The sequence below is a fragment of the Micromesistius poutassou genome, assembly GCF_964030765.1.
Source record: "Micromesistius poutassou genome assembly, chromosome: 8".
NCBI lineage: Eukaryota > Metazoa > Chordata > Actinopteri > Gadiformes > Gadidae > Micromesistius > Micromesistius poutassou.
Genome location: NC_140278.1, coordinates 417,595 through 437,006, shown reverse-complemented (window position 1 = coordinate 437,006; position 19,412 = coordinate 417,595). Strand labels below are relative to the sequence as shown.

Here is a 19,412-nt window from a genome sequence, read left to right as displayed (position 1 = left end):
ACCACATCCAAGAGCATGGAGAGGATGAGGTGAGGCCAGACCAGAAGGAAGTGGTCTCTGCCCCAGACCTAGTCCTCCTCCTCAGGATCCTCTGCTGGAGGAGGAGGGCGTAGATACGTTCTTCAGCACAATGAGTCACAGGTATGGAACTTCTCTACAAGAGGCTCACATCCTTTAGATGATAAAACAGCTCAATGGGACATTTAGACTGATTTGAAGCTAGCCCAACCAGTGTTTAACTCTCTTTTTAGTACCCTCGTTGTCTATACTGTGTGTTTTTTATATATATAGAGAGAGAGAGAGAGAGAGAGAGAGAGAGAGAGAGAGAGAGAGAGAGAGAGAGAGAGAGAGAGAGAGAGAGAGAGAGAGAGAGAGAGGAGAGAGAGAGAGAGAGAGAGAGAGAGAGAGGAGAGAGAGAGAGAAGAGAGAGAGAGAGAGAGAGAGAGAGAGAGAGAGAGAGAGAGAGAGAGAGAGAGAGAGAGTGTGGGGGTGTTCAGGTTAATTCAAATGTCATGTGTATTTTTTGCACTTGCTATTAGATGTTTTGCACAATAGGATTATATATTTTGAAACGTTGACACATTCATAACCAGTGATTCTCTCTTGGTCACTAAACACATACAGAGACGCCCTCCTCAGATTTTTCGGTTTGTAAAGTTATATTTCCTTGTTACAATTTCACTCTTTTCAAACCTAACTTCCTTTTTTAATTCAAATTATTTATTATCCTGCCAGTGTTTAAAGTGTTACTGGAAAATACGTGAAAAGTATTATTTTACTAATTGAATTATGTATTATAATATGCTATAAATTATGTTCTTGATTTATCTTACTTTTCATTTCATTTTTTGTCAGTTGAATGAAAGCGCTGTTAACGATATACATTGACCAACCTGACCAGCTCTAATACCGGTTGTAACTGGTTTGCTGTGATGTTGATACTGCATGACTCTGTCTGAACCATCCTTTTACTTGATGCCTGTACCTGTTTTTGTTATGACCCAATAAAAAGATGTACTTCTGGAATACATAATTTTAAACATATTCTCATGTTTGTATCTTTTCCACCTTTTTCTTTTTGTTATTTTTAGATTTAGTGATATAAGGCTGGAGGACGACAGGGGTATCCCCACCCAAGACTTTTTGGACTCATGCTATGCAATAGTGCCTGTCTTAGGTAGGCCCCCTAGTGATCTCCTCGGCTCTTCATCCTGTTCTGTCTGTCAACAGCCTCTTCTTCCTTCCTCATGTCTATGAAGCTTATCTCTGATCATTCTCCTTCCTTCCTTTGATCTTCCAGAAGTGCTTTATTATCCATGAGGGGGAATGCATCTCATTAATTTAGACTTATTCTTATTTGGCTCTGGGAATGCATCCCAGGCAAATAATTAGCCTGACAACATGTTTCAGAGTGAAATTTTAATTTAGCATTTGATGCTTCTTCTACCATTGTACTGCCTCTTACTATGTATTAGTATACGTATTCCATCAGAGCAGTCAAGTGGTATTTTGTGAGGATGTCTTTTGCTTTGGAAGTTGCTCACTAGATTTGTACGGTTGTAAAGTATAGTTGTTTATAATACCAAATGTTTAATGGAGACTGTTGTCTTTCTGATCTACCTAGAATCAGACCTGCTAATTATTCATCAGCTACCACACCTCAATGCAGCGTTCCTCCCATTCCATCCATGTAATGCATGACCTAGCTGGATAGATCATCTTCCAAAGTCCACAGATCACTTATTTTCCTCCCGTGTGGTTGTTGTATTGATATTTAGGTAGGTAGGTATAAAGTTGTGATAGAATGAACCAGCAACATGAACTGAGAAGGTCCTCTCTCTCCATAGACAAGCTGGGCTCCACCGTGTTCGCTCCAGTTAAAATGGATTTTGTTGGAAACATCAAGGTAGGTGTAAATGGCAGTACTTGGCTTGATATTTGCTTTGATATTTATTATGCACAATAACAATAATTTTAGAAATATATAAAAAGTCAAAGTCTGAATTTTTGCCTCTGTCTTGTTATAAACTAGTAGGTAAAAAAAAAGTGAGACTTTGACTGATAATCTTTTTATGTATTTCTAAAAAGATTGCTATTGTTTCTATATCAGAGCCGCAGTGTATAATAAGCTTATATTAATTCACCACGCATCTGTTTGGTTAACAGTGGTTAACAATTTTTTGATTTAATTAATCTAAAAATTATAATCAGTCAAAATAATACAATTGTAATGAAAGTATTAATTCCAAGTGTTATTTATGTCAAGTAAAAATGTCCTAAAAATAGATGATAAATGATTTCAGTGTCAAGCCTTACTTTGATGATTGTAGAGTTTTTTTCTGGTCAGCATTTTAGTTCTATGCAATGGACTAATGTGATGGCAAGCTAATGGAAGTAGAAAGGGAAAACATGTTTTCTAAAGCACACATTAACTTCTCGACTGTGCTGATTAATAACTGTACTGATTAATAACCAGGTTCTGTTTGGCAGGTCTAGAAGCACATTTCTCTAGCATGAATTTCTTTGCTTAACCAAACCGGAGGAGCTGAAATGTTGCGGTCTAGAACATTAATTGACGAGAATGGTTACAACCCAGCTATTTTCTTAGTGCATACGTTTATTTATTTAAAGAACAGAATAGCAGAACATAATTACTTGCCTGCATGGAACATAGCGATGGTAGGAATAAAGGGGCGTGTGGCTCAGGAGGTAGCACGGGTTGGCTGCGAGGTGTCGAGGTGTCCCTGAGCAAGACGCCTCACCCTAACTGCTCCTGACGGGCTGGCTGTCACCTTGCATGGTTGACACCGCTGTCGGTGTGTGAATGAATTGGTGAATGTTATAAAGGGCAGTATTGTGAAGGGCTGTGAGTGACCACTGGTTAGAGTCCATTTACCAATAACGGGGATCAGTAACCACCACTTCTTTAGCCATCTGGTCAGCTTGACCATTTGTTTTTTCGGCTTTAGAAAATCAACCAGAAGTGGTTGTCGGACCCCGACAGCTTCCCCACCCTCCAGTCCATCGTGCTGCATGAGCTGCAGACCGCCACGGCACAGGTGCGCAACTCGGCCACCGAGGCGCTGCTGTGGCTCCGACGGGGCCTGCGCTTCCTCCAGGAGTTCCTGTCTGAGGTCCACTCTGGGGAGCAGGACATCCACGGGGCCCTCAGTGAGTCACTGGCTACACATCCATGTCCTTCCAGGGCAGATAGGAGTTAGGCATCTTTCTCAAGGATGCCTACAGGTCTGGGATGATTTGGCATCAAACCCAGTATCCCCTAGCCACAAAATGGTCCGGCCCTGCAGTGGCTCACAGTGTCTCATGTACCATATGTGGATGCTTGATGATCCATGGTTGATTGAGATGGTATGCCACATAAGCTCCCTCTTCTTTCCATCAGACAACGCCTATGGAAGGACGCTCCGCCAGTACCACGGCTGGGTCGTACGCGGTGTGTTCGCTGTAGGTATCCTATCCACTCTGGTGGCTCGTCTTAGATCAGCCCCATTGTGTTCATGACTGTAGTCTGACTGTCTGTAACCCTTCCCTCCAGTTGGCCCTGAGAGCCTCCCCGTCCTACGAGTCCTTCACCGCGGCCTTAGTGTCCCAGGAGGGGGACCAGCTGAAGCCGGGCTTCACCAGCGGCATGCAGCGGGACCTGGGCGTGTACCTGCCCGCGATGGAGGACCAGCTGAGCATCCTGGACGACCTGTACGACGAGTACAGCCTGGAGTCTGACGAGGTGGTATGAGACTCTAGGGGCCTTCCCGCTGCCCAGAGACACCGGCCGCTTGTGTGGAGGTTGATTTGCTTGCAGCGAGGCATTGTGGGTTGAGAGACTTTTTATTACCTAAAAAGCGGGTGTGGTTCAACTAATTATGCTAATGCTCTGAATAACTTATTCGTTTTAGAGTATTAATTCAAGAAACCCAGAGAATCATCGTTTCATGTTCTGGCTAAAGAGGATGTTGGTTAATTTATTCTCATTCCTGTTTGCTCTGGTTTATAAACAGGTGGATGAACAGGCCTGATACGATGCACCATATTGACCAAGCTAATGTCAGGTTGTTCGTTTTTCTTTCCCCAGTATATGCCTTGAATATGTTATTGGTCCTAATAAGGGACTACTATTTACTGATGTGTGTTGCACTGAAGTTGTCCTATGGGATTCACATTTGTTACTGAACGGTGTTTATCTGTCTATAATTGTAATGGTAAGGCAATAGGTTTGCATTAGTTTCCTTAGTGTAACAGGTTGACAATGTATTGTCTGTGTTCTGTATAAAGACTCCATGGGACCAATAAGTAACAGACATGAGAATGCTGTTAGCGTTGGCTTTCTATCACATCACAGAAGAATGCGATGGAGCTGTTCAAGTGTTGGCAATTGCTAAACTCAAAATCAGCATTTTTGCACAAACCTATGCACAGTTTGCATTGTTATTCTGGCTCTGACTTTATATATTAGCTCCAAATGAAATGGTTCACATTTTGATAATCTCAATCTTTGTATGTGAAATATATTGGTATTTGCATTCATCAAGCATGGATGTAATGTTTTAATGTAACATTGGTGCCATAAGAGTAACAGAAGTCAAAATGAATACACTCTTACACAAATCCCTGAATTTAGTAAATGTATAACATTTATATTGAACAATTTTCCAACAGAATGATTGGCACCCTGTCCACAAATAGAAGTTACTTCCTGTTTATTAATTATGGACCCAGATGTACATTTGCCATATATTCTCTAACTTTGTAAAGCAGGATCATCCTTGACATGACTTTTGTAACTGTTCATGTAACATGCCAGTATTTAAAAGTCTTATCTGTTCATTACTTTGAGTTTACAGCGTGGGTTGATTTGTTTCTACAATAACACTTTCTTTGCCTCCTGTACATTAGAGATGTGCAAAAAGCTTATTAACCATTCCCTCCTATATTAATCAGAGTAATACAATGTTGTATGTGGATAATGATAATATGTTTTTTAAATTAATGTACATATAAGAGGGTATTTTATTTCTACCCAATAAATGGTAATGGAATTGAATTGGCATAGCCACTGGTCAGCTATGAGTGACATAAGATGTTAATATGTTTTCTAGTTGACTGCCTTTGTATGAGAACATTTAAATTTTAGACCGCTCCCAGCTCATTTCAGACCAATCAGGGCATCTCCTTCTTGTTTGGTTTGGGCGATCCATCTGGCCTGTCAATCACAGGTGTGTGAAATGTAAGAAGGGGTGGGAGCAGAGGGGAGGGTTATGGTGTGTTCAAGGGAGTGTAACCCTTTAACTGTTATAAGCCCTGTTCACACGGCTACGATTTTTGTGTATAAACGTCTTGCACGTTTGGGCCGACCACCTAGAAGGACACAAGTTTTCGTTGCCTGCAAACGCACTCTTTTGAAACCGGTTTCAAAAGAGTGCGTTTGCAGATGGAATGGGTATTCCATCAACCAAGCTAAGCGCAAATCCGGGCGTATTTCGCTTAGCCTCGCTTCTTTGAGCTAGAGTTGCGTTCCATTAACGTGATTCAAGGGAATCTCCGCTAAGCAACCATGGCAACTTATCTGACCAAACTAACCTGTGGGGTATACTACGAACCTCGCTGAACATACCCAGGCTTTCTTGGGCAAACCTGGATCGACAGAGACCCAACTGGCGATCAGAGTTAAATGGTACTACGACGCTCACTTAGGATTCGATTAGTCGAGCCAGGCTTTCCGCTTTAAGTTCAACGCGCGTTCACGTGAAAGGGGCGTTTATCGCATAATTTTACTCACCTTTACAAAATGGATAGAGCAAGAGCAGTCTATTTCACTCAAGAGGAACAGATAGTCATAATTAACTCCTACGAGGAGTTAAAAAATCAGATAACAGCTAGGGGCAACACAGTTGCACATACTGGCTAGGGAGGCGTGCTGGCAAAAAATAGAAAAAAAAAATAGTAAATTTGTATAAGTGAAAGGATTCTGCATATAGTCTATAAAATAATTATGCCAAATGATGAATTGTTCGCCATTAATCCCAATAGAGTGATTTCAAAATGCATAAGCAACGTCCAACCTGCCTTGTTCTATAATTTAGGGAATTAACTTTAATTACACCCTATATAAGAAATGTATTGCATTTTTCAACCGCTGTGAGGTAGTAGCGGTGGCGTAGTGGATTATTATAAGACCCGAAAGCCAGCGACCGGGGTTCAAATCCACTGGTCCATCATGCCTTTTACCCCCATAGATGTGGTGCCAGCACGGCCTTGAGAACATGGGTTCAAGTTCGAAATAAGCACAAAAATATAATTCCATAACCTTTAGTGAATAAGTATTCCATATGACATGGGACTTTTTAAGACTTTCTAAGCTTCACACAAATGCGCATCCAAGCATCACTTGGAAGCAGGGGCGGACCGTACTGTTAGGCAAACCAGGAGCCCCAGGCCCGATGGGGGCCCCATCGAGGCCTTTTGGGGCCCCCAAAATACCGTCCTTATGGGTTACTACGAACCTCGACTAGTTAGCGAGGTATGCTGCGCTCAAAGCCTGGGTTAGCTGGGACACGAAAGTCGCTCTCTTTTAGCGTCGCTGCTGTATCACCATGGTGACTTATGCTGTCAACCAAACCTGGTTGGGAGCAGGTTTTCAGCTTTTTTTCAGCATTTGTGGGTTTTCCCGTGGACCTCGGAGTCCACATCGAGAATTATGATGATGAGGATGAGGAGGTTCTCATCAGAGGGTATTCGCTACTTTATCGTCCTTGTTGGACCGTATGTAGCCAGTGCTTATTGTTGCGCAGTGTGTCTCCGTGAGAGAGTGGTAGAGTGGGGGTAGCGCGTCAGTCTTGAATTTCTGCGTGCGGGGTTCATCTTCCAAGCAGTGGCGTACTTAGCTCTTTGGGGGCTCCAGGCAAAGCTGAACAAAATTGTTGACGGGGGGGGGTGATGCCGTGGCAGAGTTGCGATCGGATTTTTATAAAGACAATGGAGTTTGGAGTTGCCATGGTTGATGGAATACCCCTCAGGTCGGCAACGTTCGATTTCGTCTAATATTTGTTTTTGTTTGATTTGATTTGTAGGCCTATCATTTTTGTAGCATCCTCCGAGGTGAAACCTGTCTTGGTAGGCCTACATATAATTACTGACTGTACATTCAAAAGTATTTTCTGCTCAATCTACAAGGTTTAACAACTGCTGTTAGATGTCGGTTCTTGGTTTCCTCTACTCTGACTGTATGTCTGTATTCAGCGCGCAGGCTTCATGCTCTGCCTCCTCTTCTTTTTTTGGTGGAGTTCTGTAGCAGAATGAAACTATATTTTGTGGCAGCAAAAAAATATCTCCCCATCAAGGCCAACAGCAGAGTAGCCTACGAAAAAAATAGACATAGATGAATGACATAATAGACATAATATGAATGCAACAAATATTAAAACACAATTGATTAGGCCTTGGCCGACATATGCTATATCAGTCCTAATCCTGAACGCACCGTGCGTACATTTTTTCACGGCATTATTCCTGCTGAAATAATTCCATATTAGAAAAATTTATCTAAATGTTGATTTCTGAAACATGCTTTGCGCTGCAAAGAGGGCAGACTTTGATTCCGCATAAATTTTCATTGATTGGCGCACACTCTCTAGTCTATAATATTTGTTGTAAACATTAAAAATACAACGTTCCATTAATTCATTATCATTCAAATGCAGAGGCATTGACACGGCTATTGCTGTTGCTGGTCTAGATCCTGCCCATATTGTTGGGCAGGGGTATGATGGTGCGGGCAATGTAAGCGGGAAAGGCACGCATCGCAGCACAGTTTCCCGCAGCAGTCTACGTTCACTGCAGAAACCACGCTCTCAACTTGGCGTTTGTGCACTCCACTAAGGTCAGGGATGTTCGTAACTGTCTAGACACGGTCCAATAAATAGTGAATTTCATCACAGCCTCACCCAAGTGCCTACAGTGCTTTATGGCAAACAATCGCAACAAAAAATGCCTGCAGAAATTCTCAGACACCCGCTGGTCTCAGCATGATTCATGTAGGCCTACAGTATGTCTTTATCAATATGAGGACATTTTAACCACGATGGTTGAATTAAAATCAGAGGGAGGGCAAGTGCAGCTCGCAAGCGACCTCCAACACAAGAGCAATGGAATAATTTGATTTTATTATACGCCTTGTGATAGGGTTGCCTTGTGACGTGGCATTTGATCGGTAGGCCTACATTTCGGCTGCGCATGTATTTTTGGAATTTTAAATTGCTGCAATAAATAATATTTTTGTTGACTTCTAACATGTTCGTCTTTGCTGTTTAAATCTAACAGTAGTCTACGAGTAATATATGGGCAGTAACCACTGTTTTTGGGGTAGGCCTATTGCGAAATTGCGCCAGCTGGACATTCAGTGGTATTGGATATGTTTTAATAAAACACATCCAATACCACAACGTATCACGACGTTCGTTACGCAACGATGCTTTCGGGAAACGGTGTGAACACTCGTAGGCTTCTCTATGCTCGTACCATGAACAAACCACTTAGGCTAACGATGCTTTTATTCTAGATGACTGTTACCTTCAGGTTGAAGATGACAACGCCTGAGATGTGCCAGCTGACAGTGTTTTCTGCTTGTGCTGCTGCTGCGTTGTGCCTGGCCCAAAGCACCCTGCATGCCTGCCGTTCCTCCCAATAGGTCAGGGATTTTCATTTGTCCTGACAGCTGACTGCCCTGCCTGCTCCCACAAATCTCTCTGCGGAACAATGCTCTACAATACACCATTTAACATGCACAGAAATAACCCTTTTCAAGCTGGAAAAAAACTCTTGTCAAGGGTTCAAGACTTGGAGAATAGAGGTCAAAGTACACGTGAAACATGGACATTTGGTTTAACAAACGACTATTGAGATTATCAGGATGCCTTGTTGTAAAATGAGTCCAAATAAAATTGAGTAGCCATTAAGTGGGGCACCCAGAGGGACCTCTCTGCACTGATCCAATTTCATTGTCAGTGGAATGCACATTATTGGATGAATAGAGCTGGGAAAGATCTTCCATGGGCGTCTGTGAAGACATATTACCCTGATGCAGTTTCCAGATGAAATAAGGCCTTAGTTAGTGGGTTGTGCCTAACATGTAATATATTTCCTGCACTTGCTGCCCTGTCCCCTAACTTGGGATTTCTAGGCGACCGAGTTGACTATGCATCAAATGTACGGACAATGCATAAAAGTAAAGGACTATCTTTATTTGACTTAATCCAATGAATCTACTTTTAAATGACTTGGTGGTCCTGTGAAAGAAGACTGGTTTCTGTGCTTCCTCTGCAAGGGGAGCACTTGTACCTGCTGACAAACCCCGACACAGCACACAGTGAAATTGTCTTTGACACGTTGAATGTATTTATTTTAATTTGTTTTTCAAACTATCCAAGGTTTAAACTCTTCAACAATGAAACAAGAGGAGCCGTCAGTGCATACTGGACTCCATTAAGCAATATGTGGTTACATGCACGCTATGTTTCAACATTGTTGTATACACAGTATAGGACAGTAGTAATAACAAATAGAACATTCAACGTATCATGTGATTGGCATATTTTCCATTGGCTATGTGTTGACAAACTGTATTACAAACGGAATAACATACCGTCAGAACTTCAGTGTTTCTCCATAACTTTGCTTTGCCCTTGGTAGAGCAAGGTGGTATATTTTCAAACACTGATTACCCTGGTAATAATGCAATAATGACTTTTATGCTAACAGTACAATACATCCCAAAAACTATGTTTGGACAATTTGGAAGTCTCCAGCATACAAACATGGCAGCAGAAGCATGCACATACAACACACTTAACTGTAGAAATATACCGTTCATAAGCATGTTGTTACATTCGCTTTTAGACCAGAAGCACTTAAAAAAACCTAACCCCCCTCAGCAAAGGGTATTCTTGGCACTACATCTCATACACTTTTGTTTAATTGTAAAAATAAATAGCTTATATCAGCACCACTACTGACACTGTCGGTGCCCCAGAAACAGAACACTAAATGTATTTAAGTTCACCATTGACATGTTTCTCTGTAACACCATAAGACAGACTGAATGAAGAGGTATCTGGGTAGCGTAATGACCATTATATAGAATGTGGATGTAACAGTGGAAGATAATACATCCCCCTCAGCAGCTAGAAACTATTCTGGTCTTGCCTGTGCAGAGGGTAACATTGAGAATGTAACAGTTTCAGGCCTGGACATACAGTATATATATATATATATATAGTATATGTATCGTTAAAGCAGAGGGAAGGACCTCCTCCATATACATTAAAGCTCATTTCCCATGTTAACAGTCCTAAGGTCCTGTGGCTCTACTTCCATTCTCTGCCTTTAGTAGCGTGGAGAAGGCCTATTGAACCGACTCATTGAGTCATGTGACCTGATGGTTCCTGAGTAGATCCTGGGTTTGAGAATATGAAAGTTGACCTTGTGTGCTGCTCCCATAACAACCCCCCCCCCCCCTCTTATAACAACACTGGGCATGCATCCACCTGCCCTCCAATACACATCACCATAATGACTTCGGTCAATCTATGCCTAGAAAGGGTCAACTCACATTCTAATGAAGGATGTTAAGAGCACAGGTATGAAGCGTGTCATGGCAACGTCATAGCGTCAGCATTAGGTCACATGCCTAGAGGCAGCCCCGGGCCGTCCTAACCCTGGCCTCATGCAAAGTCTGTGCATTGTCATTCATTCACTAAGCAGTAGAATAACCATTATCCTGGTTTCTCCATGCCTTCCTCATTTCTTTTTTTGAAACAGTACTAAGTCAGGATTAATGAGCTTCCAGTCAAGAGCCAGTTTCTTTCATTCACCCACTTTACCTTGAGGCTGACTGGTCCAATCAGGTGAGGCTGACTGTCCAATCAGGTGAGGCTGACTGTCCAATCAGGTGAGGCTGACTGTCCAATCAGGTGAGGCTGACTGTCCAATCAGGTATGGCGGGTAGAACGCTCTTCAGTCCTCACATGTTAAGACAGTGCAATTATATTTTGCATTCTTTGTTTTATATGTATGGGCAAAAGGGTGGACTCTTGCCGAGGCCTTTCGAACCCCTGCAATCTACGTGGCATGAGAGCAGCAGAAGAAGTATATATTTAGTTACTTTTTAAATCTTTTTTTGGCTGCATCTTCTTTTTCAGTCTTTTATTTGCAGCATCCTTGTCCTTTTTTGCATCAATATATTCCTGTTTGGTGTTTGGGAACACAATGCCTACATTGCTCTGTGTGGCTTGGACCCTTCATGTGAAGTACTTGCAGTTTGTTGAGTCAATAACACAGTGCAGTGTGCACCTGAGACGGCCAAATGACCTGCAAACACAAAGAAACACACTGCATGGTTCAGCATTACAACAATATTACAACCCTACAGATGCTCTTGCATATCTTTGAGTGTATGATTTATTTCTGCTGTAGTACACTCACCCTGGAAGGTATGAATTACATGTCTGGTAGCCAAAGTCTTTTCCATCACACTCCTCCGCCCCCTCGTAGCGATAGCCATCCCCACAGTAGGCATGTTTACACTCTGTGTTAAAGTATTGAGAGGTCAAGTTATACCAACTTGGCAAAACATTGATAGCATATAGTTTATATATAGCATATATATGTACTATGGCTCACATAGCAGGGGACACTTACTAACACAGCCGTCTGTGACCACTCTGTTTCCATCGTCACACTCCTCCCCGTTTGGAATCTGTACGATTCCATCGCCACAGTAACCCTCTTCCTCGGGGGCGTTCTCCGTGGACTGGAATGGGGTCAACTAGAACAAAATACTTTTATTTACTATTTTTAAGACTGAAGAATACAAACAATGACGTGTAGGATAGTAAGATGATATCTTAAATAACCGCACAGAAAGAAAATCCACATCAATGTACCTGAATTGGAATCCAGCCGTCCACATCTTTGAAATAGAGAGACCTCTGGTCTTTGCGGAATGCAAAAGCATTGTCAGTTTGAAGACGTTCTAGTTCGTCTTGACTGCCAACCACAAATATCTGAAGGGCGAAAGCATGTTGATGGTTAATCAATAAAATCCATTTGTCTGCATCTCCTCCACATCTGACAATATCTCACTTAAAGTTTCTGTAGGCTTTCACTGATGCTTTGAATAAACGGCTCTTGGGATGTTGACCATTGGACATACAGTGGGTATGTCGAAATGTAATACTGGGCATATCCTTCATCTAAACCACAACAAGACCATGGCCCTCTCACCGCTGGCACTCTGGCTTGCTGGCTCCTGGCGCTGTCGTCAAACGGGGAGCTCATGAGAGAGTTGCAACTACATCTCCCAGGAGGCCCGGCAGGGCCTCGCTCTCCTTTAGAACCAACCATATAAAGTCCTACATAAGAAGATAAAGGAAACAGGTTGTTTTTTTAATAGAGGACGATTAATAGATGTTGAAAATAAACCCTACAAGAGCTCAACAGAATAATCAACCTTATAAGAATGTGCAGTGTTGTGTAGGATCTGGTGAAGCTTTAGTCCCCTCATCAACAGAAATGTTTCATCATACTCTCGTCAATCAAGAAGAGAGCAGAATAAGCTTAATTTGTGTAAAAAGATCAAGATACAGTAGCAACTGACTCCTTGATAAGGTGGTGACACAATAACCGTTTTCACATGTCCTCCGTCTTTTCTCCGCATTTGTAGAGCAGGAGGTTCGACTGTGAGGGTCATTCACACTTATTCACACTTGATGCCCGATATGCGGGGATCGGTGTCGCTCAGTCATCAGTAGAATCTCCGGCTGCTTAAGACAGCGCGCAGGCAAAACGGGCAGAACTCATCGCGATCATGTTAAATGTTGCTGCAGCGATGCATATAATCCTTTGCATCCACAACATCTGCATCGATCGATGAAAGATTGGAGCATGAGTTACAGACAAATAGAAGAAACGACGAACAAGAAAGGCGTCGCAAACGACTGCGTTACCGGAGGAAGAGAGCGTCTTTTTTGGCTTAATTTCACATCTAACAAACACTGGGACAAATGTAGTTGATTTCTGTGTTTAACTGAGAAAACGGAGTGGAAGGACGGGGCCCTATAATGTTCAGCTAACTGTTGTCAATAATAATTGTTACGAGAGTAGTGCATGTGTGTGCGCGAGAATGGCAGTGTGTGTGTGTGAGTGGACGAGCGAGGAGAGCGAGCGGTAGCGTGTGTCAGTTTAGTGAAGTAATGAACGAGTCCGGTTGTGTCTGTGCAAACGTGTACTGTAAAGTTAGTGAAACTAAGAATAAAGTACACAGCCTGTCAAGAATCGGTGGCTAACCATATTCAAACCTATAAGCAGACCCACTGCCGTTACTCCCAAGAGAACATCGACCCTGGAGGGAACGTCTCTCCTGTGCTCCTCGACTATGGTCTGGGAGCCGACAGCAGGAAAGGTGCAACATACTAATAAAAATATTTTTTAAACCATTCAGCGAACAAAAGGCAATAGGCTGATTATCGATTAGGGTGCGGGTGCCACTCAATGACATGCAAACGTAGACCGAAGCGTCATCAACACGCCCACTCAACTGGTGTGAAATGTCGACATCCTACTGCTCATTCACATATAAGGTAATTAGCATTTCCGCCGGAGAAAATACTACCTCAGGGGTAGTATTTTTTCAGGAGGTCCAACGTCAACAGGATATGTCATTCACATAAACGGCACGTCGGTAGAATAGACGGTTGTACGTCCATATGTGAAAGCAGCTACTGTTTACATAACTGTCAGGACACCACATCTTTAAAGGCCATTTAAGGAGCATGCTGTTATGACTCAAGCCTTCTGTTTCAGACTGGAGATTGTGTTGAATCTAGGCTCAATAAAAAACCCTGGTGTTGCGCCCTTGTGTGCTTCCTTTTGCTGACATCGAGGGCTACATGTCCGTTCAGACTGGCGGTGGAAAAGCCTCTCACTCAAGGCAAGGAAAATGCTGTGCGTAGTCACAAACATAGACCAACCCAAAATCATCTCCTGACTCATCAAACCTAAGAACAGGGTACAGGCCCGGGACCCATGTGTTAACAGACCTGTGGCTGGGAGACCAGGGGGGCCGGGCTGGCCAGGGGACCCTTGGGGGCCAGCAGGACCTAAAGGGCCAACCCGCCCAAAGTCTCCTTTCACTCCCTGAGGCGCCCCGACGGAGGAAACACAACAAAGAGACATATTGAAAAATAAAAACGCTAAAGTTGAAGTGTTACAGAAATCTGTATCATACCAAAACAAAGTTGTCCCTACTTGCTTTCCTCGCTTGCCCGGCCGCCCGGTCGGTCCGCGCTTCCCTGACGTGCCAGGTTCCCCCTTGGGCCCCATTTCACCCTGAACACAACGCCACACATTGGATCATATGAAGCTCAGTGTCTGAACATGTGATGAGTCCGTGGTCTGTCTGAATGTCCGGCTGACCTTCTGCCCAAGCATCCCTGGGAAACCCATCGTTCCCTGCAGATATAAAACGGCAACAGATACAAGATGAATGGTCATGTATAGGAGCATTCTCAACGGTTGTATTGAGGCTAATAGTATTCTGATACTATGCAATCTGATCTATCTAGGTTTGGAACTATAATGTTCTCACCTTGTCCCCTTTGCTGCCACTCTCCCCGCGATCTCCCCGAGAACCCTTATGGAATAGATTGCAATGTTATCTACACAAGAATACTGTAGATTAAACAAAATACTAATACTAATCTTTATCTGATACAATCTCATAACGTGTGTTTGTGCTGTCTCACTTACCTTTTCTCCTTTATATCCTGGTAAACCCTAAAACCAACGTAAAACATAATGTTATGAACCATTGTTATAATAAGGATGTTACTATTTAATAAGGAAATAACCAAGGTCACTCACTTTGGGCCCCATCGGTCCTCTGGCTCCAGATAAACCCATCAGGCCGGCGTCTCCCTTCTCACCCTGACAGAAAAACACTTTAACTCCTGAAATACCCCAGGCTCCTCACACAAGAACACTTAGAAAAGGGCGATATCCGTTCTAAACCGAGATCATACTGGATATCAAAACGTCTGCATCAAAAGGACTTACTCACTTTGGGCCCGTGTGGGCCGGGCCAGCCGACGGGTCCAGGGCGCCCCGGGAGGCCAGGCGGGCCGGTCCGGCCCTGAGGGCACACGGCTCACATCACACGCTGACACTACTCACTCTTTTTTGCATTTCTCTAGATATTTTTTCATTACCTAGAAAAAAACTAAACTACTAAATTAAATTTGATTTTAAAAGAGAAATAAAACAGACTATATTTATTTATTTGCGCTGGGCAACCGTAGATTACTTACAATTATACTATAACATATCTGCTATGGCTAAGGACAAGGTTTTCATATTCTCACAGTATGGTTGTAAGATCTTTAAGAATCTATGATTTTTGGCTGTGAGAAAGTGGATGTGTGGCGTGTGCGTGTGTGTAAGCAGGCAAAAACGTGTGTCACACTGAAACCGTGAGAGTTGGCAGCTCTGAAAAGATTGTGGTGGAAAGACCAAAAGCTATTGGATATAATAAAGGCTACCTTCCTTATTATACACATCAGACATGAGTCCAGAAGCATGTGTGGAGACAGAGTGAACTTAACAAGCCCTGTCACTTAGCTCTTTAATTAAATGATGGTCTGTATTTAGAACAAGAGCTGGTGCTTGTGGGAAATGAGATGATTTACGAGGCTAAGCACTAAGCTAGATTGCACTGCAGTGCTACCCAGCATGCTCAGCCAGCCGCCCAGCCTCTCCCCACGGACCTCTTCAATGCTTAACAACAAATGAGTGATCACAGCCCTGCTTCTCCTCGGACGTTAACGAGGCCAAGAGGCTCTAATAAAGATGGCTGGATCTCAAGTTACTCTCCATGCTAATGAAAACCAAAAGGGCCATCTGATTGAGTGGAAGGTTATAGGGCTTCTCGTCTCGTCTTCAGGTCTACTTGTTTTTTAGGAGGCAGAGGGAGTTCCGACCGTCCTAATGATTCAGCTCAGTGTATACTGTCAAGGTCTGTGTGTACAGTATACAGTATGTGCTGTCAAGGTTGATTTGTCATTTACAATTTCCTAATGCGTATAACCACATGAATCAGACAAGCCTAGATGCAGGGGCTCATCTTAGAGCAAATCCACTTAAGTAAGGGAAGACGGAAAGTGATTAATGGGCGATCTCACCTTTTGTCCAGGTCTGCCAAGCTCTCCCTGGAAGATTGGAGGTTGGGGAAGAAAGAGAGGCAGACAAATTCATTTCAAGTACATTGTTTTACAACAATTTGGACAATGCATCAATGCAATCTAATTGTTAAACCGTTTATATTATTCATAATAATTTGTGGAAGACACAGGAGGATAACACTCTCTTTCTGACTTACCATCTCTCCTTTGGATCCTCGTATTCCAGGTAGACCAGGTGGCCCCTGATGGTGTAATACAGTAGAATGTGTATACATTGTAGAGCAATACTGCATTAGAATTAGTTTATTTGGCACCAAATCCCCGACAGAAGATTCATGGCCTTTCTCCTGGTGCCTGTTCCTTTTATGCACTTTCAATTAGCAGAGAGCTGAGTGGACTGTATTGATTTTCAAGTGCTTTGCATGAGTCCAGGCCGCAGTGTTCAGGTATACTGACGCCCTCGTCCCAACTGTAGCGATCAAGATCAGAGAACGAAGCCGAACACAGTTAACACATGTTAACACATGTTAACACATCTTAACGGCGTCGTTGTGCATCGACAACGCTTGCTTGTCAATGATTAAAATACCCTTTATTCTTGAATTTGTGTTTGGCTTTCAACGCTATTTACGTGACCTGGTATGTGCTTCAGACAAACAAAGTCTTCTGACGGTTTCACAGAATGCGGTGTGGATCACCGGCTGGCCGTGGAAAAAGGCTATTTGTGTCTCACTAAAAGCAGAGTGTTAAGGGCCGGCTGTGTTCAGGGGCCCGGAGGAACCCCGGATCTCTGTACTCACATCTCAACAGAGGAACCCTGATCTCTGTACTCACATCTCAACAGAGGAACCCTGATCTCTGTCCTCACATCTCAACAGAGGAACCCTGATCTCTGTACTCACATCTCAACAGAGGAACCCTGATCTCTGTCCTCACATCTCAACAGAGGAACCCTGATCTCTGTACTCACATCTCAACAGAGGAACCCTGATCTCTGTCCTCACATCTCAACAGAGGAACCCTGATCTCTGTACTCACATCTCAACAGAGGAACCCTGATCTCTGTCCTCACATCTCAACAGAGGAACCCTGATCTCTGTACTCACATCTCAACAGAGGAACCCTGATCTCTGTCCTCACATCTCAACAGAGGAACCCTGATCTCTGTACTCACATCTCAACAGAGGAACCCTGATCTCTGTCCTCACATCTCAACAGAGGAACCCTGATCTCTGTACTCACATCTCAACAGAGGAACCCTGATCGCTCAGGGAAATGAGCTTGTTAATATAGACGAATGATAATTATTAAGAACCAATAGGAGAGTTCTTACCTGGGGCCCTGGGGGGCCAGCAGAGCCCGGCGGCCCCGGGACACAGGGGCGTCCCTCCTCCTCTAGCTTCCCTCTGTCTCCGTCACCAGACGAGGCGCCTTTCTCCTGGAATAAGGATTAATACTTCATAGTGTATCATGGAGGAATCATCTTATCAATGTCTGCGTAACACTAAAGGAGATAACTCAATTCTATTTTATATCATCCATACCCTCAATATGACCCAAGGATCAAGTAAGAGAGAGAGAGAGAGAGAGAGAGAGAGAGAGAGAGAGAGAGAGAGAGAGAGAGAGAGAGAGAGAGAGAGAGAGAGAGAGAGAGAGAGAGAGAGAGAGGAGGGCAGCTTGGCTTGTACCCAAGGACATATCCACAATCAGATTTCCCACAAGGGCAAGTCACATGACCGCCACTCACATGAGCGTGGCGTCTCCAGAGGGACGGGGGCGGTGGAAAGAGGGGCGGTGGGGGGGGGCTCATCAGACAGCATGGGGTGAAGCTCCTCTCGGACGACCGGAGACCTGGACAGTGCATAGTACACACAAACACACCGCAAATGTGTTCAGCAAATGCATATGAATTTGTCTTGCTTTCATGGTTCATGGTTACAGCATAGACCTACACTGCCTTTTCTTTAAATAATGCCTCGAGCAAACAAGCGGGCAGTGTACTCCTCACACTGAAATACCAACGTTAGACTATAGGGAGGATTGAGGAAATATGTAAATGTATAAAGTAACAGGTGCAAACTATCAGATCAACAGCAGTGTGGGGTCTCTAGTGCTGGAGGAACTGTAGACGGCGCGGTTATTTATAGAGGCATGACCAGCGAATTATGGAGCAACAAGAAAATGAAAACACACCCAAGGACAGTCCTCAATAAAATAAACAAATTATATATGCTCAAATCTTGCAGGAATGCATGCATCAATAACACAAACCACACACGCGTACATAAACATAGATACAGAGAGACAGAGAAGCAGACGCACACACATATTGTATGAAAACAGGCACGTTTAAAAAGCAGCCTTACCTTCTGGAAGTGCAAGAAGGTCCAAAAATGAGGACCGAGCCAGGACATAACAAAACAAGAGTGGAAGATAAAATCCAAGCGTTAGGAAAACCATGCTGCTCAAAAAGAATGGTGTCGCACTTTATGTTTATTTATCTATTCTAGCCACAGCAGAGACTTCACTCTCAGGAGACTCTCTTGCTGGCCGCTGTTTCTCCCTCCCTCTTCTCTCCACCGCCTATAGGAGGGGCTCCGCCAGCCAATGCCCATTACATTTTCCCTCTGCATCAGTGTCCTCTAAAATTACGCCGGTCAGCCTGCCAGCTGCTCTGAGTGCCAATATAGGATCGTTACTACTGCAGAGGGAAGCTGGGGGGCGGGGGGGGCGCTACTCCTCTACTCTGGAGAGCAGCGCCAATTAAGACCAAATATCGTAAATTTGACCAAATATCGTACATAGTGATTAATTATTGGCATAATGTTTAATATAAGTATGCTCATCTTTTTCTGTGGGAACGGATTGGTAGGCCTGCCGATCAGCTCAAAAATATCAAAATATGAAATATCTCTTGATCGTTGGATTTTAAATTCAACATGTTAAAATGTGATGCCGTTACTTTGACTATTTGAAGCTGGTCAGTGTTTTAATATGAGTCGTTCTCCACTTGCTTTCCCCTTCTAATGTTCACTATTGCGACACATTATTGATGTGCAGAATGTTATGTGTTAGTCGTCAGCCACTGTATACTGGATAGGCATAGAGTTACTTAAGTTCAGGAATTTATAAGAACTGTTCAAGTGTATTGTACAGCCCTTCATTAGC

The 19,412-nt window shown here is 43.4% G+C and overlaps 2 protein-coding genes across 2 annotated transcripts in view; one reads left to right on the top strand and one right to left on the bottom strand.

Annotated features, from left to right (window-relative positions):
- plekha8 (pleckstrin homology domain containing, family A (phosphoinositide binding specific) member 8) overlaps nt 1-3,870 on the top strand; it is a gene marked incomplete at its 5' end in the record, with an annotated part of 4,392 nt that extends 522 nt beyond the window's left edge. Inside the window, 7 exon segments of the mRNA XM_084471829.1 lie at nt 13-72; nt 75-141; nt 1,092-1,177; nt 1,848-1,906; nt 2,970-3,171; nt 3,404-3,465; nt 3,557-3,870. Of these exon segments, the coding sequence (XP_084327955.1) occupies nt 13-72; nt 75-141; nt 1,092-1,177; nt 1,848-1,906; nt 2,970-3,171; nt 3,404-3,465; nt 3,557-3,754 (734 nt within the window). The 3' untranslated portion in view covers nt 3,755-3,870.
- A 5,523-nt stretch (nt 3,871-9,393) lies between these two features.
- On the bottom strand, nt 9,394-19,383 carry colq (collagen-like tail subunit (single strand of homotrimer) of asymmetric acetylcholinesterase). Its single transcript, XM_084472333.1, has 17 exons — nt 18,611-19,383; nt 17,992-18,095; nt 17,578-17,682; nt 16,442-16,486; nt 16,245-16,271; nt 15,128-15,199; nt 14,932-14,994; nt 14,818-14,844; nt 14,657-14,701; nt 14,485-14,520; nt 14,317-14,397; nt 14,109-14,205; nt 12,295-12,422; nt 11,955-12,074; nt 11,710-11,836; nt 11,494-11,596; nt 9,394-11,379 (listed from the first exon to the last, which is right to left on the bottom strand). Exons 1-17 carry the CDS (start codon nt 18,702-18,704, stop codon nt 11,310-11,312), a joined length of 1,344 nt encoding a protein of 447 aa, XP_084328459.1. The 5' UTR covers nt 18,705-19,383; the 3' UTR covers nt 9,394-11,309.
- Nucleotides 19,384-19,412: the final 29 nt, after the last annotated feature.

What these genes read in the sequence shown, in the direction of transcription:
- colq (XM_084472333.1), bottom strand. Translation starts at nt 18,704, where the DNA reads ATGGTTTTCCTAACGCTTGGATTTTATCTTCCACTCTTGTTTTGTTAT. An exon ending in GGTCACAGACGGCTGTGTTA is followed by an intron (nt 11,597 to 11,709) that starts GTAAGTGTCCCC and finishes ACTTTAACACAG; the next exon opens with AGTGTAAACATGCCTACTGT. An exon ending in TGTAATTCATACCTTCCAGG is followed by an intron (nt 11,380 to 11,493) that starts GTGAGTGTACTA and finishes TTGTGTTTGCAG; the next exon opens with GTCATTTGGCCGTCTCAGGT.